Below are 25,127 nucleotides of genomic sequence, written 5' to 3'. Positions count from 1 at the left end.
ACATTCTATATTCAGCCTAGTTCTCACTTGTATTATCAGCTTGACGTCTGTCATAAGCGCCCTTTCTCAGCTTCATCTTACTCTCTATCTCTTTCGTCATCCAGGGAGCTCGGGCTTGGTTTATCCCGCCTCTCCTCATTGTGAGAATATACCTTGACTGTACCGAACCATCTCCTCTTTAAAGGTTGCCCATTGTTCCGTTACAGTTTTGTCTGCCAACGTTTGATTCCAGTTTTCCTGGGCCAGATCCGTTCTCATCCCATTGAAATTACCCCACCCCCCAATTAATTATTTTCACTCTGGATTGCTCCTTGTTCTTTTCCATAGCTAACCTAAACCTTATGATACTATAATCACTGTCTCCTAAATGTTCCCCTACTGACACTGGGATCCACTTGACCCATCTCATTCCCTAGAACCAGGTCCAACAATGCTTACTTCTTCATTGGACCAGAAACCGATTGATCTCGAAAATTCTCTGGTACACCCTTCAGAAACTCTGTCCTTTGCACTACTACTATCCCAGTCTATATTAGGATAATGAAAGTGCCCCATTGTAACTATTTTATAGTGTGACGACACGACCGCTCAAGACAAAGCTCCCAATCAAAATATATAATTTTGATTGCGATGGGGGCAACACACTGTTAATTCAGTACCGTCATTCCGCAGATCAACTAACATATCACTTTAAACTTTCCAAATTGAAGAAAACCACAGCCAGATTGAACCATCTATTAACCCCTGAATGAGGCGAACCAAACCAAGTGTCTTTAGTTCAACAAATTAACTGTTTATTAGAACAACTAAATTCGTCAACACTACTAAGATAAAATAACATTTATAAATAATAGGAAAAATTAGAGTCCTTGCAGATTTACACTTCCCAATGAGAAATCCTCTGATTAAAGTCTACTCGCAATCTTCCAGAGTCTGATGAGGAGAGGAAAACAGTCCGACATCCAAAGCTTCAAACGTCTCTTTCTTCCAGCGATGACCACCGCAGATCAACAACTCTCACCAGAATCAATCTGGCTTTCGAATTTTTAAGGTTAAAGAATAGTCACAGTTTAAATTCTTCCTTCAGTTTAAATTAACAGAGATCTCTGTTCAGTTCATGCTGGCCCAGCTGTCTGTGTCTGTTAGAACAGTCTGTCTCAACAAAAAGCCAGTTTAAAAGTTAATCGCAACATAGTATATCGATCCTCAGATTCTGAGTGGCTGTATCCAATGGTAACCAAAATGCACCTTCTCGGTAACTCCTGAGGCTTGCTTGTTCTTAAAGCAGTACTGATCCTTTGCTGTCTTAAAGACACACCGCATATTTCCCAGAGAAAAAAAAAGACAGGATCATGACACCACCGCCCCTGGTGGAATGAAGTGCCATTCCCAAAATGTGTTTCATTACAATGTGTAAAAAATACAAATTGAAAAAAACACTAACACATTTTTTCCCACATTTACAGATATACAATCTTTCAAAAATGGTAAGATTACAGCAACAAGTTCCACCAGAACATTTTTCAGCTTTAAATTTTCAAAAGTATGTCCCAATTAACTCATTTCAAATTTCCAAGCACAGTCTTCCAGTAGTTTCATGTTTTCCTTCCAAGTGTCCCTATTGTCCATCACCTCAGCCAGGTGAACTGCACAGCTAGGAGCACTGACCACTATTGGGTTCACTATTCTCTGAGAAGTTTCTCAAGTACCCCTTAACCTATATGGCATCACTTGATACTGGAAAACCCTGTCCGGTGTAACAGAAGATGACTTTTTCTTATCTTGAGTTGTCAAAGTAAATTGATGGTATCCCTCCAACACATTTGTCTCTTTAAGACACATGGTGTTGCCCACTCTGTCCATACAGTCCTTAAAATGAGAATTTGAGTAGGAGTCTGCCTTCTTTACCGCAGTGACTTTTCGATAGTCTATGCAAGTTTGAGCCGTCTCACCAGGTTTAGGTATCAAGAACACCTGCAAATTCCAGCTGTCCTGACTAGAATTGACTAAGCTGCCCTTCAGCATGCATTGTACCTCCGCTTCCACTTGGGCCTGCCTGTCTGGACCTAAGCGGTAAGGATGTTGTTTTAAAGGAATGGTTCCTCCTATGCCCGCATCATGTGTGGCTAAGGTTGTGCATCCTGGCTTATCCCTACAAATATTTTGAAATGTTGTGAAAACCCTGGTTATGTCTTCACGCTGTTTTGCCGTTTGTGTAAAAGCCTATTGTTTAATTTTCCTAGCCATTCGGTATTCGCTAATCTAATAGTTGGAGGCTCAATCTGAGAATTTTCTAGGCCTACTGCTGCCTCATCCTCACTATCCTTAGCCTTCTCAACAGTCCCGATTACCTGACATACCTGTACTGGCTTATCCTCCTCCCTGCGGTAATATTGTTTGAGCAAATTAATGTGACACAACCGGTTCTTCTTCCGGAAATCAGAGGTGTCAATCAAGTAATCTACCTTACCCACTCTTTTGATTACTCTATATGGGCCACTGAACCGTGCTTTTAATAGTTCTCCCTGTAATGGTAACAACACTAATGTCCTGCACAAGGAATGTCCTGTGCTAACCTCAACAATCCTTGGTGATATTTAGGTGGTACTACTGTCTGTTCAACAGCTATCCAGTCTTCGTCAGCAGGCCTATGAGGCGGTCTCCATTTCCTCCTCAAAACTCCGTTTGCCATATAATAGCCTTCTGGAACTCCTTTTGCCTCAGCTTCTGACAGCTATTCGGTATATCTCTGGATCAGCTTGCTGTGCTGCAATTTTAGACAATCTGTTAAACATCTCATTTGGATTATCTAAATCTCCAAGTAAAGTTTCAGATACTTGGCTATCTATTTGTGGTGGTCCTTTTACCTCCAACAATGGATCCTGTTTAGCCATTGCTCGGGTAACTACACATGCAGGAAATATTTCTGGAACTTGTTCCTGTAATTACTCCATTTCCTTAATTTCACTTGGTTCCTCTATAACTATAAGAGAAACTGATACTTTTGATCCAGCCATATCATTTACTAGGAGTAGATCAATTCCCTCTACTGAAAAACTGTGGACAACACCTACAATTACCATCCCAGATATTAAGTCACTCTCTAGGTGTACTTTATACAAAGGTACGGGTATATACTCCCCTCCAATTCCGTCAACTAAAACTTTAGTGTTCTTAATTGAGGTGTAAAAAATTATGAGGATTGAGGTCTTGCTTGTTTGTTTCTTTCCTAGTTCCCTAAAATTTGCCTGCAGGACCTTATCCTTCTTTCTACCTAGGTCATCGGTACTGATATGGACTACAATTTCTGGCTATTTACCCTCCCAGCTCAGAGTGCTCTGCAGCCACTCAGTGAACCCAGCACCAGGGAAGCAACATAGCATCCTGGATTCACATCTGCGGCTGCAAAAATGCCAGTCTGTTCTGCTAACAATAGAATCCCCTATCACTATGGTTGAGTTCAACATAATATTTGAAAGGGAGAAATGTGAATCAACTATTAAGATTCTATATTTAGGTAAGGCTAACTTCAACGCAATGAGACAGAGACAGTCTGCAGTAAACTGCACAAGTCTATTAACAAATAAAAGGATAGAATTTCAGTGGGAGGTGTTCAAAAAAAGTTAATATGATAGAAAGCCCGAAGGGCAAGAGCTCTACATGCCATAAAACAAAAAGAGGCAAGAGACAATATAAATCTTCAAGAAAAAGCTTACAAAAATGCAAAAAAATGGCACAGATCCTGACAAATGGGAAAAAAGAACAGCAAAGGGAGATAATTAAGATAGGAAGAGCTACAAAAAGGGAATATGAAAAGAAACTTTTAAGGTGATATCAAAATCAACCCAAAATTTTTTTACCATTACATTAGGGAAAGGTGGTCAGGAGCAACTGATAACAGTGATATTGTCAATAAAAATACGGAAATGCCGGATGTGTTGAATAATTATTTTAAATACAGTGGAGGAAGAGGTAAGCAGAATTTAGGGAGTTAGGAGCCAAGTTAAAAAGTAGGACCTCAGAGGTAGTAATCTCAGGATTGCTACCAGTGCCACGTGATAGTCAGAGTAGAAATGAAAGAATAGTCAGGATGAATGCGTGGCTTGAGAGATGGTGCAGGAGGGAGGGGTTCAGATTTTTGGGACATTGGGACTGGTTCTGGGGGAGGTGGGACTATTACAAATTGGACGGTCTACACCTGGGCCGGACTGGAACCAATGTCCTTGGGGGTGCTTTTGCTAACGCTGTTGGGGAGGGTTTAAACTAATGTGGCAGGGGGATGGGAACCAAATGAGGTCAGTGGAGAGTAAGGAGGTTGTAACTAAAGCCTGTAAGGAACTAGATAATGAAGTCAGCGTGCCTAAGGGAAAGAGTAGGCAGGGAGCAGATGATGAAAGCAAAGGGACTGGTGGTCTGAGGTGTATTTGTTTCAATGCAAGAAGTGTAGTAGGTAAGGCAGATGAACTTAGGGCTTGGATTAGTACCTGGGAGTATGATGTTATTGCTATTACTGAGACTTGGTTAAGGGAACACCTGTTTGTGACACTGATCATCCTGAGTGTCTGACATTAGAATAGAAGCAGATTAGCTAACATTACCTGCAAAGATTATTGTAATGATTAAACTGTTGTTTAGTGCAGAACATGAATAGGCTCTCAAATGTGTATTTTCACCTTCCAACAGTTCAGAACTACATGGATGCATGCACATTAACAGTAGCATTTAATTACCCTCTGGCTTCACAAGTTGTCAAGATAATCACAGCAATGCACGTGATAGAATGCTGTCATGAACACCACTCTATGAATTCACTTCAAAATAAGACTCCTTAGAAAACCAAAACAATGTTAAGTCAAAGCAAAATTAGCCAAATAGTTAAACTGAAAAAATGAAAATTTTCCAGTGGGAAAAAAAATCTGCAGGTTTACAATGCAATTGTGCTCATTTTATTTCTTTATAACAGTGAAATGGTTTCACAGGTCGGCGCAACATCGAGGGCCGAAGGGCCTGTACTGCGCTGTAATGTTCTATGTTCTATGTTCCATGGAAGGGCATGATTGGCAACTAAATATCCCAGGATACCGATGCTTCAGGCGGGATAGAGAGGGAGGTAAAAGGGGTGGAGGAGTTGCATTACTGGTCAAAGAGGATATCACAGCTGTGCTGAAGGAAGGCACTACGGAGGACTCGAGCAGTGAGGCAATATGGGCAGAACTCAGAAATAGGAAGGGTGCGGTAACAATGTTGGGGCTGTACTACAGGCCTCCCAACAGCGAGCGTGAGATAGAGGTACAAATATGTAAACAGATTATGGAAAGATGTAGGAGCAACAGGGTGGTGGTGATAGGAGATTTTAATTTTCCCAACATTGACTGTGATTCACTTAGTGTTAGAGGTCTAGATGGAGCAGAATTTGTAAGGAGCATCCAGGAGGGTTTTCTAGAGCAGTATGTAAATAGTCCAACTCGGGAAGGGGCCATACTGGACCTGGTGTTGGGGAATGAGCCCGGCCAGGTGGTTGACGTTTCAGTAGGGGACTACTTTGGGAATAGTGATCACAATTCCGTAAGTTTTAGAATACTCATGGACAAAGACGAGAGTGGTCCTAAAGGAAGAGTGCTAAATTGGGGGAAGGCCAACTGTACCAAAATTTGGCAGGAGCAGGGGAATGTAGATTGGGAACAGCTGTTTGAAGGTAAATCCACATTTGATATGTGGGAGGCTTTTAAAGAGAGGTTGATTAGCGTGCAGGAGAGACATGTTCCTGTGAAAATGAGGGGTAGAAATGGCAAGATTAGGGAACCATGGATGACAGGTGAAATTGTGAGACTAGCTAAGAGGAAAAAGGAAGCATACATAAGGTCTAGGTGGCTGAAGAAAGACGAAGCTTTGAAAGAATATCGGGATTGTAGGCGCAATCTGAAACGAGGAATTAAGAGGGCTAAAAGGGGTCATGAAATATCTTTAGCAAACAGGGTTAAGGAAAATCCCAAAGCCTTTTATTCATATATAAGGAGCAAGAGGGTAACTGGAGAAAGGATTGGCCCACTCAAGGACAAAGGAGGAAAGTTATGCGTGGAGTCAGAGAAAATGGGTGAGATTCTAAACGAGTACTTTGCATCGGTGTTCACCAAGGAGAGGGACATGACAGATGTTGAGGTTAGGGACAGATGTTTGATTACTCTAGGTCAAGTCGGCATAAGGAGGGAGGAAGTGTTGGGTATTCTAAAAGGCATTAAGGTGGACAAGTCCCCAGGTCCAGATGGGATCTATCCCAGGTTACTGTGGGAAGCGAGAGAGGAAATAGCTGGGGCCTTAACAGATATCTTTGCAACATCCTTAAACACGGGTGAGGTCCCGGAGGACTGGAGAATTGCTAATGTTGTCCCCTTGTTTAAGAAGGGTAGCAGGGATAATCCAGGTAATTATAGACCGGTGAGCCTGACGTCAGTGGTAGGGAAGCTGCTGGAGAAGATACTGAGGGATAGGATCTATTCCCAATTTGAAGAAAATGGGCTTATCAGTGATAGGCAACATGGTTTTGTGCAGGGAAGGTCATGTCTTACCAAACTTAATAGAATTCTTTCAGGAAGTGACAAAGTTGATTGATGAGGGAAGGGCTGTAGATGTCGTATACATGGACTTCAGTAAGGCGTTTGATAAGGTTCCCCATGGTAGGCTGATGGAGAAAGTGAAGGCGCATGGGGTCCAAGGTGTACTAGCTAGATGGATAAAGAACTGGCTGGGCAACAGGAGACAGAGAGTAGCAGTGGAAGGGAGTTTCTCAAAATGGAGACGTGTGACCAGTGGTGTTCCACAGGGATCCGTGCTGGGACCACTGTTGTTTGTGATATACATAAATGATTTGGAGGAAAATATAGGTGGTCTGATTAGCAAGTTTGCAGACGACACTAAGATTGGTGGAGTAGCAGATAGTGAAGGGGACTGTCAGAGAATACAGCAGAATATAGATAGACTGGAGAGTTGGGCAGAGAAATGGCAGATGGAGTTCAATCAGGACAAATGCGAGGTGATGCATTTTGGAAGATCCAATTCAAGATTGAACTATACAGTAAATGGAAAAGTCCTGGGGAAAATTGATGTACAGAGAGATTTGGGTGTTCAGGTCCATTGTTCCCTGAAGGTGGCAACGCAGGTCAATAGAGTGGTCAAGAAGACATACGGCATGCTTTCCTTCATCGGACGGGGTATTGAGTACAAGAGTTGGCAGGTCATGTTACAGTTGTATAGGACTTTGGTTCGGCCACATTTGGAATACTGCGTGCAGTTCTGGTCGCCACATTACCAAAAGGATGTAGATGCTTTGGAGAGAGTGCAGAGGAGGTTCACCAGGATGTTGCCTGGTATGGAGGGCGCTAGCTATGAAGAGAGGTTGAGTATATTAGGATTATTTTCATTAGAAAGACGGAGGTTGAGGGGGGACCTGATTGAGGTGTACAAAATCATGAGAGGTACAGACAGGGTGGATAGCAAGAAGCTTTTTCCCAGAGTGGGGGATCCAATTACAAGGGGACACGAGTTCAAAGTGAAAGGGGAAAAGTTTAGGGGGGATATGCGTGGAAAGTTCTTTACGCAGAGGGTGGTGGGTGCCTGGAACGCATTGCCAGCGGAGGTGGTAGACGCGGGCACGATAGCGTCTTTTAAGATGTATCTAGACAGATACATGAATGGGCAGGAAGTAAAGAGATACAGACCCTTAGAAAATAGGCGACAGGTTTAGATAGAGGATTTGGATCGGCGCAGGCTTGGAGGGCCGAAGGGCCTGTTCCTGTGCTGTAATTTTCTTTGTTCTTTGTTTGTTCTTTGTTCATGCCAGAAGTTCCTCAGAAGCCAATATTGAATCAAGGACAGAGACTCACCCAAATTAACATAAGCAAAATAACAGTAATGAAGAGAATAAATGGCACTAAAGAGTGACAGATCCCGAGGACCAGCTGGTTTCCATCCTGAGGTTTTAAAGGAAGTAGGTGGGAACATTGAATGTTCTCTCAATTTGGAAACTGTTGCTTTAGGTTGAAAAATTGTGCATGTCACCGCTATTTAAGGAAGATGAGAGGGAAACGAGGGAATTTTAGATAAGTTAGCCTAACATCTGTTGTCAGGAAATTACAGGAGTCTATAATTAAGGATAGAGTGACTGAACACCATGACAATTTTCAGCTGATCAGAGAGAGCAAGCAAGGATTTGCAAAGGATAGGCCATCCCTGATGAACCAGATTGAATTTTTTGAAGAAGTTGCTCTATTCCAAAAAGACATTTGATGAAGGATAGAACTGGAGCCAACCATTACACTCTTTTATACTTATTTATAGAGTTAGACATTACAAGCATACAACCCCTAACCCACCAACCAGTTTTAGTCTGTATTTATTTAAAGGGGCTCAAGTGAATCATCGTTTAGTCCACACCACCTGCATACAGTTAAACACAATTAATATACAATTAACAGAGATGACTGGAGTAGTGGACAGCAGATGTTATTTATATGGATTTCCAGAAGCAATTTGATAAAGTCCTTCATAACAGACATTTAGCTAAAGTTGAAGCTCATGGAATTGAAGGCAAATTATTGACCTGGTTAGGAAATTGCCTGAGCGGAAAGAGTCAGAAAGTAGGGATAATGATCAGATTTTCTATTTGGCAGGATGTGACTAGTGATGTCCCACAAGGATCTATGTTGAGCCATAACTATTCAGTCTATTTATAATGACTTAGATCATGGGATAGAAAGCCACATGTCCAAATTTGCCACAAAGACAGGCGACATTGCAAGTAGTGTAGAGGGTAGCACAAAATTACAAAGACATATTGGATAGATTGAGTGAATGGGAAAAACTGTGGAAAATGGATTTTAATGTAGACAAATGTGAGGTCATCCACATTGGACCTAAAAAGGATAAAACAGAGTACTTTCTAAATGATGAAAAGTTAGAAACAGTGGAGATCAAAAGAGACTTGGGATCCGGGTACATCGATTATTAAAATGTCATGAACAGGTACAGAAAATAATGAAAAGGCTAATGGAATGCTGGCCGTTATATCTAGAGGTCTAGAATACAAGGGGTTGAAGACATGCTTCAGCTATAAAAATCCCTGGTTAGACCACACCAGGAGTATTGTGAACAGTCTGGGCACTCACTTAAGGAAGTATATACTGGCCTTGGAGGAAGCGCAGTGCAGTTTACCAGAATGATTTCTGGACTCCAAGAGTTAATTTATGAGGATGGATTAAACAAACTAGGGTTGGGTTCTCTGAAATTTATAAAGTTAAAGAGTGATTTGATTGAAATATTCAAGTTATTAAAGGGAACAGATAATACAGATAGAGAGAAACTATATCTCCTGGTTGAGGAGTCTAGGGCTAGGAGGCATAGTCTAAAAATTAGGAGCGAAATTAGGAAACACGTACACAAAAATTGTGGCAGACATTAGGAACTCACAAGAACACAAGAAATAGGAGCAGGAGTAGACCATATGGCCCATTGACCCTGCTCCACCATTCAATACGATCATGGCTGATCTTCGGATTCAATTCCACTTTCCTGCCTGCTCGCCATATCCCTTTTTCCCTGAGAGACCAAAAATCTATCTATCCCAGCCTTAAATATATTGAATGATGGAGCATCCACAACCCTCTGGGGCAGAGAATTCCAAAGATTCACAACCCTTTGAGTGAAGTAATTTCTCCTCATCAGTCCTAAATGATTGGCCCCTTATCCTGAGACAGTGCTCCTGGGTTTTAGATTCCCCGACCAGTGGAAACAATCTCTCAGTGTCTACTTATCCAGCCCCTTCAGAATCTTGTACATTGTATGTTTCAATGAGATCGCTTCTCATTCTTCTAAACTCCAGGGAGTATAAGCCCAATTTACTCAGCCTCTCATCATAGGACAACCCCCTCATCCTAGGAACCAATTTAGTGAAGCTTCCCTGTACCACCCCCAATGCAAGTATATCCTTTCTTAAATGTGGAGATGAAAACTACACAGAGTACTTCAGATGCGCTCTCACTAAAACCCTGTACAATTGTAGCAAGACTTCCTTATTCCTGTATTCCAACCCTCTTGCAATAAAGCCAACATGCCATTTACCTTCCTAATTGCTTGCTTTACCTGAATGCTAACTTTCTGCATTCCTTGTACAAGCACACGCAAACTTCTTTGAACATCAATACTTACAAGTTTCACAGCATTTAAAAAATATTCTGCTTTTCTATTCTTACGACCAAAGTGAATAACCTCACATTTCCTTACATCATACTCCATCTGCCATAGAACATAGAACAAAATACAGCACAGAAAGAGGCCATTCAGCCCATCGTGTCCGCACCAGCCGAATAAGCTATCCACCCAAGCTAATCCCATTTTCCAGCACCTGGTCCATAGCCCCGCAGGTTACCGCACCTTTAGGTGCATGTCCAGGTACCTTTTAAAAGAATTGAGGATTTCTGCCTCCACCACCGTTCCTGGTAGTGAATTCCAGACACCCACCACCCTCTGGGTGAAAAAGTTTCTTCTCATGTCCCCTCTAATCCTTCTACCAATCACCTTAAATCTGTGTCCCCTGGTAACCCTCCTCCCCACCAGGGGAAACAGGTCCTTCCTGTCTACTCTATCTGGGATCCTCATAATTTTGTACACCTCAATTAAGTTACCCCTCAGCCTCCTCAATTCCAGGGAAAACAACCTATCCAATTTTTCCTCATAGCTGCAACCCTCAAGCCCTGGCAACATTCTTGTAAATCTCCTCTGCACTCTGTCCAGAGCAATTATGTCCTTTCTGTAATGTGGTGACCAGAACTGCACGCAATACTCCAGCTGCGGCCTAACCAGCGTTTTATACAGCTCCAGCATCACATCCCTGGTTTTGTACTCTAAACCTCGGCCAATAAAGGAAAGCGATCCATATGCCTTCTTCACCACTCTATCTACCTGTCCTGCTAACTTCAGGGACCAGTGGACATGCACTCACTTCTTCTACACCTCTCAATATCCTCCCGTTTATTGTGTATTCCCTCACTTTATTTACCATCCCCAAATGCATCACTTCAAACTTCTCAGGATTGAATTCCATTTGTCACTTTTCCGCCCACTCAACCAAACCATTGATATCTTTCTGGAGTCCATGACTCTCCTCTTCACCAATAACTACACGGCCAATTTTTGTGTCATCAGCAAATTTCCCAATCATGCCTCCCACATTTAAGCCCAAATCATTAATATATACCACAAACAGCAAGGGACCCAACACTGAATCCTGTGGAACACCACTGGAAACTGCTTTCCATTCACAAAAACAACCGTCGACTATCACCCTTTGTTTCCTGTTACTGAGTCAATTCTGGATCCAACCTGCCACCTTTCCCTGTATCCCATGGGCTTTCATTTTACTGACCAGTCTGCCATGTGGGACATTGTCAAATGCCTTACTAAAATCCATGTAAACCACACTGCATTACCCTTATCAACCCTCCCTGTTACTTCCTCAAAACTCAATCAAGTTAGTAAGACATGACCTTCCCTTAACAAATCCATGTTGACTATCCCTGATTAATCCGTGCCTTTCTAAGTGACAGTTTTTCCAGTCCCTTGGAATAGATTCTAACAATTTACCCACCACCGAGGTCAGACTGACTGGCCTATAATTACCTGACTTATCCCTTGCAATCTTTTTAAACAATGGTACAATGTTCGCAAACCTCCAATCATCTGGTACCTCACCTGTATCTAATGAGGATTTGAACATGATCTTCAGCACATCCGCTATTTCCTCCCTGGCTTCCTTTAACAACCTGGGATGCAATCCATCCGGTCCTGATGATTTATCCACTTTCAGGGATGTCAAACCCTCAAGCACTTCTCTCATTATGCTTATCGTATCTAATATTTCACACTCCTCCTCTTTAACTACAATGTCTGCATCAACCCTCTCCTTTGTGAAGACTGAGACAAAAACCTCATTAAGAATCCTGCCATCTTGTTGCCCACTCACTTAACCTGTCTATATCTCTTTGCAGCCTTTCTGTGTCCTCCCACAACTTACCTTTCCACCTACTTTTGTATCATCAGCAAACTTAAATACATTACTCTCTGTCTCTTCATCTAAGTCACTAATATAGATTGTAAATAGATGAGGCCTCAGCACTGATCCACTATTCACTGCCTGTCAACTTGAAAGTGTCCTATTTATGCCCATTTCTTGCTTCCTGTCCACTAACCAATATGATATCCATGCTACTATATTACCCCCAGCTCCATGAGCCCCTATCTTGCCAATTAACCTTTTGTGTGGCACGTTATTGAATGCCTTTTGGAAATCCAGGTATACTATATCTACTGGTTTCCCTTTATCTGCCTCACTAGTTACATCCTCAAAAAACTCTAATAAATTTGTCAAACATGATTTGCCTTTAGTAAAATCATGTTGACTTGTTCTAATCATACCGTGCTTTTCTAAGTGCATTGTTAAGACTTCCTTAATATTAGGTTCCAGCATTAACCAATGACTGATGTTAGGTTAACTGGTTTGTAGTTCCCTGTTTTCTCTCTCCCTCCTTTCTTGAAAAGTGGTGTAACATTTGCCAACTTCCAATGATGAGATTGTTCCCAAATCTAAGGAACTTTGGAAAATCATAGCTAGCGCATCCAATATCTCTTCAGCTATCGCTTTTAGAACCCTAAGTTGTAGGCCATCTGGTCCTGGGGATTTGTCAGATTTTAGTCCCTTAGATTTCTCCAATACTTTTTCTCTGCTGATATTAATTTCCTCACTCTTTTTAACCCCAAGTTACCATCTATTTCTGGTATGAAACTTGTGTCTTCTACTATGAAGACAGACACAAAATATTTGTTGAATGCCTCTGCCAATTCCTCATTCTCCATGATAATTTCTCCTGTCTCTGCTTCTAAGGACCAATATTTACTTTAGCTAAACTCTTCCTTTTTATATACCTATAAAAGCTCTTGCAATCTGTTTTTATATTCTGGCGAGTTTACTCTCATTCTATTTTTTTCCTTTTTTTATCAACATTTTGGTGGCCCTTTGCTGGGTTTCTAAAACACTCCAAATCATCAGACTTGGTGCTGTTATTTGCAATGTTTTAAGCCTCTTCTTTAAATCTAATACTATTCTTAACTTCCTGAGTGAGTCACAGATGGGTCTTTCTTGCTGAGTTTTCGTTTTTCAATGGAATGTATTTGTGTTGAACATTTTGAATTGTTTCTTTAAAGGTTTCCCACTGTTCATTTACCACCATACCTTTTAGTCTATTTATCCAATTTACCTTAGCCAGTTCTCCCCTCATACCTAAGAAATTAGCTTTGCTTAAGTTTAAGATTCTTGTTTGTGATTGGAGTATGTGACTTTTAAACTTAACATGGAATTCAATGGTATTATGATCACTATTTCCCAGTTGGATCTTTTACTATGACATTGCTTACCTTCCAGGAGAGCAGCAGACTTGAGGCAGGAACACGGAGTGGGGAGCAGTTAAATAAAGCCCGAGGATTGTGGCCTACAGCACTTACCTTCCAGGAGAGCAGCGGACCTGAGGGAGGAACACGGAGCAAGAAGCAGTTAAATAAAGCCTGAGGATTGTGGCCTACAGCACTTACTTTCCAGGAGAGCAGCAGACCTGCGGGAGGGACACAGAGCAGGAAGCAGTTAAATAAAGCCTGAGGATTGCAGACTGCAGCACTTACCTTCCAGGAGAGCAGCACACCTGCGGAAGAAACAGGAAGCGGGAGCAGTTAAATAAAGCTCGAGGATCGCGGCCTACAGCACTTACCTTCTGGAATAGTAGTGGACAGGAGTCCAGGAGTGCCTGAGTTTGAAAAGGTTGAACAGTGACATCACAGGAAAGCCGCATGGTGATTGTTTGGTGAGTAACTGCTGTTAGGAAGCATCTGTAAATAGCTGGGTTAGTACACTATTGTTAGGGTGCATGTGTAAATAGCTACAAATTAGAAAAAAAAACTTAAAATTAAAATTGATGTAACTACCTCATAACTAATTAAGGCACACAAGCTGGTCAGTCTACCGTTCTGTTTTATTTTAAAGCAGTAAGTTTATTACTGAGGTTATTACTACTATTGGTAACATTTTAGTATTGGTAGGGTATATTAATAGTGGTAAGGTAGATTAGTTTTGGTAAGTCGCCATCACAGGGAAGCAGGTAGGTGATTGGCTGGGTGAGACTTCAGAGCGACAAACAGCGTGAGATGGGAGAGAGAGCAACGAGGCAAAGGGAGCTAGTCGGTGAGTTTTTTGCTGGGGTATTTTCTTATTTTATTTTATTTTTTCTGCTTATTTTTAATTTTTCTCTATCTACTAGGTAGAAGCTAAAATACCAGTCTTTGTCTTGAAATAAATAAAAGATAAAATTAAATAATTAAAATAAATACCTAAAACACATCTGTAATTTAGAAAAATTATAGGTGGTACGAGCATTTAATAAGCACAGTAAATTCTACTATACATAGGAAGTATTCTAAGATAATTAGAAAGCAATTAAAGTAAATTAACTAATAGCATAAGTAACAATGGTAGGATAGGTGTTACGTTGCAGCTGAAGAAGGAATTTTCCTCCACACAAGATCAGGGGGCAGGTTGTTCAACCTTGCCCGTCTAAGAGCGAAGTCCAAAGTACGGAAAGTCCTCATCAGAGAACTCCTCTTTGCTGACGATGCTGCTTTAACATCTCACACTGAAGAATGCCTGCAGAGTCTCATCGACAGGTTTGCGTCTGCCTGCAATGAATTTGGCCTAACCATCAGCCTCAAGAAAACGAACATCATGGGGCAGGATGTCAGAAATGCTCCATCCATCAATATTGGCGACCACGCTCTGGAAGTGGTTCAAGAGTTCACCTACCTAGGCTCAACTATCACCAGTAACCTGTCTCTAGATGCAGAAATCAACAAGCGCATGGGTAAGGCTTCCACTGCTATGTTCAGACTGGCCAAGAGAGTGTGGGAAAATGGCGCACTGACACGGAACACAAAAGTCCGAGTGTATCAGGCCTGTGTCCTCAGTACCTTGCTCTACGGCAGCGAGGCCTGGACAACGTATGCCAGCCAAGAGCGACGTCTCAATTCATTCCATCTTCGCTGCCTTCGGAGAATACTTGGCATCAGGTGGCAGGACTATATCTCCAACACAGAAGTCCTTGAAGCGGCCAACATCCCCAGCTTATACACACTACTGAGTCAGCGGCGCTTGAGATGGCTTGGCCATGTGAGCCGCATGGAAGATGGCAGGATCCCCAAAGACACATTGTACAGCGAGCTCGCCACTGGTATCAGACCCACCGGCCGTCCATGTCTCCGTTATAAAGACGTCTGCAAACGCGACATGAAATCGTGTGACATTGATCACAAGTCGTGGGAGTCAGTTGCCAGCATTCGCCAGAGCTGGCGGGCAGCCATAAAGACAGGGCTAAATTGTGGCGAGTCGAAGAGACTTAGTAGTTGGCAGGAAAAAAGACAGAGGCGCAAGGGGAGAGCCAACTGTGCAACAGCCCCAACAAACAAATTTCTCTGCAGCACCTGTGGAAGAGCCTGTCACTCCAGAATTGGCCTTTATAGCCACTCCAGGCGCTGCTTCACAAACCACTGACCACCTCCAGGCGCGTATCCATTGTCTCTCGAGATAAGGAGGCCCAAAAGAAAAGAAAAAGAACATAGGAAGTATTCTAAGATAATTAGAAAGCAATTAAAGTAAATTAACTAATAGCATAAGTAACAATGGTAGGATAGGTGTTACGTTGCAGCTTTGGTATGTGGGAGCTCATGGATGCCAAGGCGATCCAGGACAAACATGTTTGCAGAACGTGTAAGCAGCTAGAGGAATTCCGGATCAGGATTATTGATTTGGAAGCCGAACTACAAACACTGCTCAACATAAGGGAGGGGGAGAAATACCTGGACACTTTGTTCCAGAAGAAGGTCACACCTCTTAGAATAGGGTCATCTGCTTTGGTCAGCAGTGAGGGACAGGAGGATGTGACCATGGGTGAGGCAGGTAAAGGGACCGAACAGACAGTAGTGGAGGAGCTTCAGACTTTACAATTGTCAAATAGGTTTGAGCTGCTCTCAACCTGTGTGGACAAAAGCGAGATCTGAAAGGTGGATGAGCAGACTGGTCATGGCACTGTGGTACAGGAAGCCATTCAAGTGTGGAGGCAAGCAAAAAGGAATGTAGTGGTAGTGGGGGATAATATAGTGAGGGGGATTGATACTGTTCTGTGCATCCAAGAAGGTTGTGTTGGCTGCCTGGTGCCAGGGTTCAGGATATGTGCTTAGGGTTGGACAGCAACTTGGAGTGGGAGGGTGAGGATCCAGTTGTCATGGTCCATGTAGGTACCAACGATGTAGGTAGGACTAGGAAAGAGGTTCTGCTTAGACGGTATGAGGAGATGGCACCAAATTGAAGAGCAGAACCTCAAGGGTAATAATCTCTGGATTATTAATAATCTCTGGATTATTCCCTGAGTTATGTGTCAATTGGCAGAGGGCACATAAAATTAATGAAATGAATACGTGGCTCAAAGACTGGTGTGGGAGAAGCGGGTGAGGGGGGATGAGGAATCAAGCTTGGGTAGATGTAACAAATCAAGGGGTAGAGTCAAGGCAAGAGAGCAGAATAGTAATATGGGAAATGAAGGTCAGAGAATAGCAGGAAGGGACTGAGAGAAAAAACGTAAGAACACACCAACAGTCAAGACTAGATGTTACAAAGATAACAAAAAGACAAAACTAAAGGCTCTGTATCTGAATGCACGTAGCATTCATATCAAAATAGACGAATTGATAGCGCGCATTGAAGTAAACAAATGTGATCTGATCGCCATTATGGAGACGTGGCTGCAGGATGTCAAGGATTGGGTCCTCAATACTGAAAGGTATATGACATTCAAGAAGAATAGGAACCTAGATAAAGGTGGAGGGCTAGCACTGTTATTCAAAGATGGCATTGGTGCAAAAGTTAGAGATGACCTTGGTTTAGGAGACCAGGATGTAGAATTGGTTTGGGTTGAGATGAGGAATAGTAGGGGAAAGAAATCATTAGTGGGAGTGGTCTACAGGCCCCCTAACAGTAACTACAATGTAGGATGAAGAATACAAGAAGAAATATTGGGTGCTTGTGATGAAGGGACAGCAATAATCATGTATGATATTAATCTAAACCTAAACTGGAAAAATCAGATTGGCAATAGTAGCCTGGATGAGGAGTTTATAGAATGCTTTCGAGATGGTTTCTCAGAGCAGCACGTTCTGGAACCAACCAGAGAGCAGGTTATATTAGACTTGGTATTGTGTAATGTGACAGGATTAATTAATGACCTCAGAGTAAAGGCACCTCTAGGTAGCAGCGACCACAATATGATTGAATTTTACATCAAGTTTGAAAGAGAGAAGAATGGGTCTAAGACTAGTATTTTAAACTTAAATAAACTTACTAGGCTAGCAGATAGATCAATACAGAAGCAGTGGCAGAGTTTTCAGGGGATATTTAAGAATATTCAGAATAAGTATATTCCTACTGCAAAGAAAAATTCTAAGGGGAGCATCCACCATCCATGATTAACTAAAGAAGTTAAGGAAAGCATCAAACTTAAGGAAAAAGCATATAATTGTGCAAAGATGAGTGGCAGGTCAGATGATTGGTCAGAATGTAAAAAAGTCAGAGAATGACTAAATTGTTAATCAGGAGAAAGAAATTAGAGTATGAGAGGAAGCTAGCTAGAAATGTAAAAATGGATAGCAAGAGTTTCTATAGGTATTTAAAAAGGAAAAGAGTAAGTAAAGAGAGTGTTGGTCCTCTAGAGAGTGAGAATGGGGAGTTAATAGTAGATAATAAGGAAATGACGGATGAAATGAACAAATATTTTGCTTCTGTCTTCACTATAGAGGATACAAAAAACATTCCAGTAATAGCTGTAAAACAGAAGGTGGAAGGAAGAGAGAAACTTGGTGAAATTACAATCGCAAGGGAAGCAGTACTGACCAAACTGATGGAGCTGCAGGCTGACAAGTCTCCAGGTCCTGATGGACTTCATCCTAGGGTCTTAAAAGATTTGGCTAATGAGATAGTAGATGCATTGGTGTTAATTTTTCAAAATTCACTGGAATCTGAAAAGGTTCCATCAGACTGGAAAGTAGCAAATATAACCCCTCTATGCAAGAAGTGGGGGGAGGCAGAAAACAGGTAACTATAGGCCAGTTAGCTTGACGTCTGTCATGGGGAAGGTGTTAGAATCGATCATTAAGGGGGTTATAGCTGGGCACTTAGAAAAACTCAAGGTAATCGGGAATTATCAGCATGGTTTTGTGAAAGGGAGATCATGTTTAATTAATTTATTGGAGTTCTTTGAAGGTGTAACATTCGCTGTGGATAAAGGGGAGCCCGTTGATGTACTGTACTTGGATTTCCAGGAGGCATTTGACAAAGTGCCACATAAAAGGTTATTGCACAAAGTAGGAGCTCATGGTGTAAGGGGTAACATATTAGCATGGATAGAAGATTGGCTGGCTGACAGAATACAGAGAGTATGCATAAATGGGTCCTTTTCTGAGTGGCAGGATGTGATGAGTAGAGTCCTGCAGGGTTCTGTGCTGCAGCCTCAACTTTTTACAATTTATATCAATGACTTAGATGAGGGGAGCGATGGCATGGTAGCTAAATTTGCAGATGACACAAAGATAAGTAGGAAAGTATGTTATGAAGAAGACATAAGGAGGTTGCAGACCGATATAGGGAGGTTGAGTGAGTGGACAAAAATCTGGCAGATGGAGTATAATGTGGGAAAATGTGAAGTTGTTCACTTTGGCGGGAAGAATAAAAAAGCAGAGTATTACTTAAACAGAGAATGACTGCAGAATTCCAAGGTGCAGAGGGATCTAGGTGTTCTAGTGCATGAGTCACAAAAGGTTAGTATGCAGGTACAGCAAGTAATAAGGAAGGCTAATGGAATGCTATCCTTTATTACGTGAGGAATTGAAAATAAAAGTAAGGATGTTATGCTTCAGTTATACAGGGCATTGGTGAGACCACATTGCGAATACTGTGTGCAGTTCTGGTCTCCTTATTTAAGGAAGGATGTGAGTGTGTTGGAGGCGTTTCAAAGGAGGTTTACTAGATTGATACCTGGAATGAGCGGGTTATCCTATGAGGAAAGGTTGGACAGACTGGGATTGTTTTCAGTGGAATTTAGAAGAGTGAGGGGAGACTTGATTAAAGTATATAAGATCCTGAATCGTCTTGACAAAGTGGATGTGGAAAGGATGTTTCCTCTATGGGTGAGTCCAGAACTAGGGGGAACTGTTTTAAAATTAGGGGTCGCCCTTTTAGGACAGAGATAAGGAGAATTTTTTCTCTCAGAGGGTTGTGCGACTTTGGAACTCTCTGTCTTAGAAGGTGGTGGAGGCGGGGCATTAAATATTTTTAAGGCAAAGGTTATCAGGGGTAGATGGGAGTGTGGAATTTGAGACACAAACAGATCAGCCATGATCTTATTGAATGGCGGAGCAGGCTCGAGGAGCCGAATGGCCTACTTCTACTCCTAATTCGTATATTCCTATGTTAATTAACCCTGCTTCGTTACACAATAGGGGGCGGCACAGTGGCGCAGTGGTTAGCACCGCAGCCTCACAGCTCCAGCAACCCGGGTTCAATCCTGGGTACTGCCTGTGTGGAGTTTGCAAGTTCTCCCTGTGTCTGCGTGGGTTTTCTCCGGGTGCTCCAGTTTCCTCCCACATGCCAAAGACTTGCTGGCTGATAGGTTAATTGGCCATTATAAATTGCCCCTAGTATAGGTAGGTGCTAGGGAAATATGGGGACAGGTGGGGATGTGGTAGGAATATGGAATTAGTGTAGGATTAGTATAAATGGGTGGTTAATGGTCGGCACAGACTCGGTGGGCCGAAGGGCCTGTTTCAGTGCTGTATCTCTAAACTAAACTAAACTACATCGAAGATAGCTTTATCTCTAGTTGGTTCCACAACATATTGCTCCAAGAAACTATCTTGAAAATGTTCCACAAACTCAGGCTGGATTCTATACAGCCCTCGACGTCGGGATCCGTGGTGTGGGGCAGGCATGAAGATGGCCCTGGATGAGGCCCGCCATGGACCCTGCGGCATCAGGGCCCGGCCCGATATTGCCGGCAGCAGTGAGGCCTCATGGCTACCCCCCACCACTCAGCGACAGGATTGCAATTTAAATATGTAAATAAATTACAAAACTGGAATTAATTAATCTCCCATTGCCTCCTAATGTCCGGCCGTGATCTTCAGCCCAGCAGCCAGCACTGCCACACCTTCAGATCCCTGTTTGGGGAAACGAGGTGCAACACTAGTGGGGAGGGGGGAGGAGGTACATTTCTCAGACCAGGGTGGGGGACGCAAGGTGCAGTGTGTGGACGGGGTCAAATTAGTGTCATGGGTGTAGGGGATGGTGGGAAGGGTTACAGTTTGAAGTTTGTACAGATGGGGGAGAAGGTCAAATGGTAAAGGTAAGTGTCTTGGGGTGGGGAAGGGCAAATAATTAATTTAATTCTTATTGGGGGAGTGGGAGAGGGGAAAAGAGATATTTTTTATTTATTTTCAATAACTCTTTCTTGAAATATTTAAATTTTCCAGTAGTGCTAACAGCCCTTTGGAGATGAAGTAAGAGTGACTGCCCTTGACATCAAGGCAGCATTTGACCGAGTATGACATCAAGGAGCCATAGCAAAACTGTCAATGGGAATCGGGGAAAACTCGCCGCTGGTTGGAGTCATACCTAGCGCAAAGGAAGATGTTTGTGGTTGTTGGAGGTCAATCATCTCAGCTCAAGGACATCATTGCAGGAGTTCCTCAGGGTAGTGTCTTAGGCCCAACCATCTTCAGCTGCTTTATCAATGACCTTCCTTCAGTCACAAGGTCAGAACTGGGGATGTTCGCTGATGATTGCACAATGTTCAGCATCATTTGCAACTCCTCTGATACTGAAGCAGTCCGTGTAGAAATGCAGCAAGAGCTGGACAATATCCAGGCTTGGGCTGATAAGTGGCAAGTAACAGTCACGCCACACAAGTGCTAGGCAATGACCATCTCAAACAAGAGAGAATCTAACCATCTCCCCTTAACATTCAATGGCTGAATCCCCCACTCTCAACATCCTGGGTGTTACCATTGACCAGAAACTGAACTGGAATAGCCACATAAATACCATGACTACAAGAGCAGGTCAGAGGCTAGGAATCCTGCGGCGAGTATCTCAACTCCTGACTCCCCAATGCCTGTCCACCATCTGCCATCTACAAGATGCACTGCAGCACTGTACGAAGGCTCCTTCAACAGCATTTTCCAAACCCATGAACTCTACCACCGAGAAGGACAAGAGCAGCAAATGCATGGGAACACCACCACCTGCAAGTTCCCCTCCAAGTCACACACCATCCTGACTTGGAACTATATCGCCATTCCTTCACTGTCGCTGGGTCAAAATCCTGTAACTCCCTTCCTAACAGCACTGATGGTGTACCAACCCCACATGGACTGCAGCGGTTCAAGAAGGCGGCTCATCACCACCTTCTCAAGGGCAATTAGGGATGGACAATAAATGCTGGCCTGGCCAGCAATGCCCACATCCCATGAATAAATTTAAAAAAATCCTTCCTTAGGTAAGGAGATCAAAACTGCAGGCGTCGTCTCACCAAAGTCATATATTATTGTAGCAAGACTCCCCTGGAGGGTGAAACCCGGGAACGAATAATGGGAAATGAGGAAATGGCAGTGGCTTTGAATATGTATTTTGTATCCGTCTTCACAGTGGAAGACACAAAAAAAAATCAAGAATAGCAGAAAATCAGGAGGCAAAAGGGAGGGAGGAACTTAAAATCACTATCACTAGAGAAAAAGTAATGAGAATACTAATGGGATTAAAGGCTGACAAGTTCCCTGGACATGATGGCCTGCATCCAAGGGTCTTAAAGAAAGTTGCTGCAGAGATAACGGTTGTAGTCTTCCAAAATTCCCTAGATTCTGGAAAGTCTCAGCAGATTGGAAAACCGCAAATGTAGCACGTCTGTTCAAGAAAGGAGGAAGACAGAAAGCAGGAAACTATAGGCCAGAGGTTGTGGCACACATTGGTACCAACAACATAGCAAGAGCAGGCACTGAGGTCCTTAGGAGCTAGGGAGGAAGTTAAAGAGTAGGACCTTGAAGGTAGTAAAATCTCTGGATTCCTCCCAGTGCCACAAGCTAGTGAGAGTAGAAATAGAAAGGTAGGGAGAATCAGTGCATGGCTTGAAGCATGGTACAGGAGGGTGAGTTTTGTTTTGATTAATAGTAAGATAAATTTTTAATGCCTTTATCTTTCCAAAATTGTTTTACCAACTCCCTATGTAAGACAAAAATTACAATGTGGCCCCCATGAAAAGATTGGACACCCCTGCTTCAAGTCTTTAACCTTGTGTTTTAAAATAACCTAGCAGCTAGTTTATAATTACATTACATGCATATAATTATATTACTTTAAAAGTGCACCTTTGCTAACAGGTAAGAGATTTGGTTTGGACATGAATTAGCTACTCTGGAGTACAATCTTACAGATAGTGATTAAACATTTTGTAACTGAATCATACATTCAGTAACTGCTCAACCTTTTGCAGAAAAGCTTTTTCTTAATAATTATCTTGTCAGAGCTGAATCGGAATCAACAGTGATAGATTGAGATATAGACATAAGTGAATTTAAGAGTATTGCTTTATTGGAGGAACTGAAGGGCGCTCTTTATTTGTAATTATTTTTATCTAATTTTGTCACTAGCTTTGGTGAGTAAATGACATTTTGTCCATGAGAGATGCTGTTGTTTCTGTATTTTAGAATCCAGGACCTGGTTTCACAGTCTGTCAAGATGAATAAACTAGTCTTGGCTCCCTACCATTAATCTTTCTGTCCCTTCCTGTCCCACTCTGCTTTTCTTTTTTACATGACTCTTCTGAAGTTCTATCTGGTTCATCCTATAAAATTCTCCTGATTTGGAGATCGCTGCCCTTTTATTGGCTGCTCTGCCTTCGGACACATATTACAAGCAGGTGGAGAGGTTTCACAAACGGAGTCCATCACGAGTCAAATTGCCTTGAGATAACAGCAGAATGAGAAATGATCAGTCTTCCTACTGATGGTTTTTCTACTGCCTCACCTCAATAACCACAATAACAATCCTCTCCTTGATTTTCATGGTTTATTGGATGAATTTGCACTCCTGACACAGTGTGAATCCACAGAGGTCATCCGATAATGTCTATCTACCACCCTGTGACATAGTGTAGTTAGCTGTATTCTGGCAACAAAAGTAATTTGCATTGGCATTTTGCTGCTAGCTAGCTAATACAATTGTGCTGTTCTTCATTGATGTGTGTATGCTTAGCTACTTTACTTATAAAGAGAAATCGGACTGTGTTTTGATGGCACTAGATTGGCTATACACTTTATATACAGTTTAATTGCCCCATGTCTGTGGCTGAGTCAATAATTTTGTCAAATGTCTGCGGTGCAACATGTCGGTGCCTATCTCTGGTACTGACATGCTTGTGCCATGTGGTTGTCCTTGCAGCGATAGCAAGACACTAGTGCACAGAAGCTGTACTAATCATTCACATAGGATGAGATATCTGAGCATTCTTTGATGCCATCTCCATAGAAAGAACAATCTTACATGCTAGCTCAAATGTAAGATTTTGCGTGTTCAGTAACTTCCATTGGATTCCTTTGTCCACCAATCCACAAACAAATCTGTATCGTAATGCACGCACTAAGAATGTGCCAAAGTTGCAATGTAGTGATAAATTCTTCAGTGCCACAATGTACTCACCAACTGTTTCACTACTTTTCTGATTTCTAGTTCCAAATTTGTAGTTTTCCGCTATCTCTAGTGGCTTAGGGTTGAAATGTTCCTCCAACTTGGTGATGATTGTTTCAAATGGCACATCTCTGGCCTGTGTCCAAATTCTGCATCAAAGTCTCTTATAAACTTTCTCCTCTGATTGGCATAAATACCAGACCCCCTCAGAGATAACCAAGCAACAGATAGCTCAGGTAATTTATTTAATGGTTTAAGCTTTGTAAGGTGCTGAATAAATGAAATCCTATTTAGTTTAGATTTTTTACCTCCTATAGTTCACACCTCACAGTTCCTATTTTCAAATTTCCATTTGGTTTTCATGTGATGCAGTGTGGCGTGTTTTAGGTAGATCCACAGGAGTGGAATGAAAAGTGCCCCAATGTGTCTTGTCTCACACTCAGGAGCTGGAACTCTCCAGGATCCAAGACCCAGTGGAAGTGGGACTGAAGCAAAACTTGAGCCACCAGCCAGGGAGAGGATCAGACCTGTGCAGCAGAAATTTATTGCTGACATTTTTACCATTAATTGTTTTCTGATGATTGGGTCTTTTTTATTGAATTCATAGAATCAGAATGATACAGCACAGGAGGAGACCATTTGACCTATCATATCTGTGCTGGCTCTTTGAAGAGCAATCCAGCTCATTCCACTCCCATGCTCTTTCCCCACAGACCTGGATTTTTTTTTCTCCTTTTCTAGTAAATATTCAGTTCCTTTTTGGAAGTTACTGTTCAATCTGCTCCTTTTAGGCAGTGAATTCCAGATCATAACAAAAATTCTCATTTCTCCTCTGGTTTACTTGCCAATTACCTTAAATTTGTGTCCTTTGGATATCAGCCTTCCTGCCAGTGGGAACAAATTCTCCCTGTCCTATCACAATCCCTCAGAACTTTGACCACCTATGTTAAGTCTCCTCCTAACCTTCTCTGCTCTCTGGAGCAGCCCATACCCCAGCTACTCCAGTCTTTCCATATAACTGAAGTTCCTCATCCCTGGTAGCATTCTAGTAAATCTCTGAAACTTCTCCAGGGCTTTGACATTCTTCCTAAAGTGTTATGCCCAGAATTGGCCACAAAACTCCAGCTATGGCCCAACCAGTGATTTTTAAAGGTCTAGCATTACTTTCTTGCTTTTGTAATATTTGCCTCTGTTTATGAAGCCAGCATACAGAATTTTCAAAAAACCTACTACTTTTTATAAAATAAAAACAGAAAGT

General features: G+C 42.2%; 1 protein-coding gene across 1 annotated transcript in view; it reads right to left on the bottom strand.

The window, feature by feature from the left end:
- Positions 1–833: 833 nt before the first annotated feature.
- Positions 834–25,127, bottom strand: part of mbd4 (methyl-CpG binding domain protein 4) — a 136,187-nt gene continuing 111,893 nt past the window's right edge. Inside the window, exon 8 of the mRNA XM_068051344.1 lies at positions 834–1,305. Coding sequence (XP_067907445.1) covers positions 1,207–1,305 — 99 coding nt within the window. The 3' untranslated portion in view covers positions 834–1,206. The remainder of the gene's footprint in view (positions 1,306–25,127) is intronic.

The sequence above is a fragment of the Heterodontus francisci genome, chromosome 19, assembly GCF_036365525.1.
Source record: "Heterodontus francisci isolate sHetFra1 chromosome 19, sHetFra1.hap1, whole genome shotgun sequence".
NCBI lineage: Eukaryota > Metazoa > Chordata > Chondrichthyes > Heterodontiformes > Heterodontidae > Heterodontus > Heterodontus francisci.
Note: the sequence above shows the minus strand (reverse complement) of the source record. Positions and strands in the feature narration are given on the sequence as shown.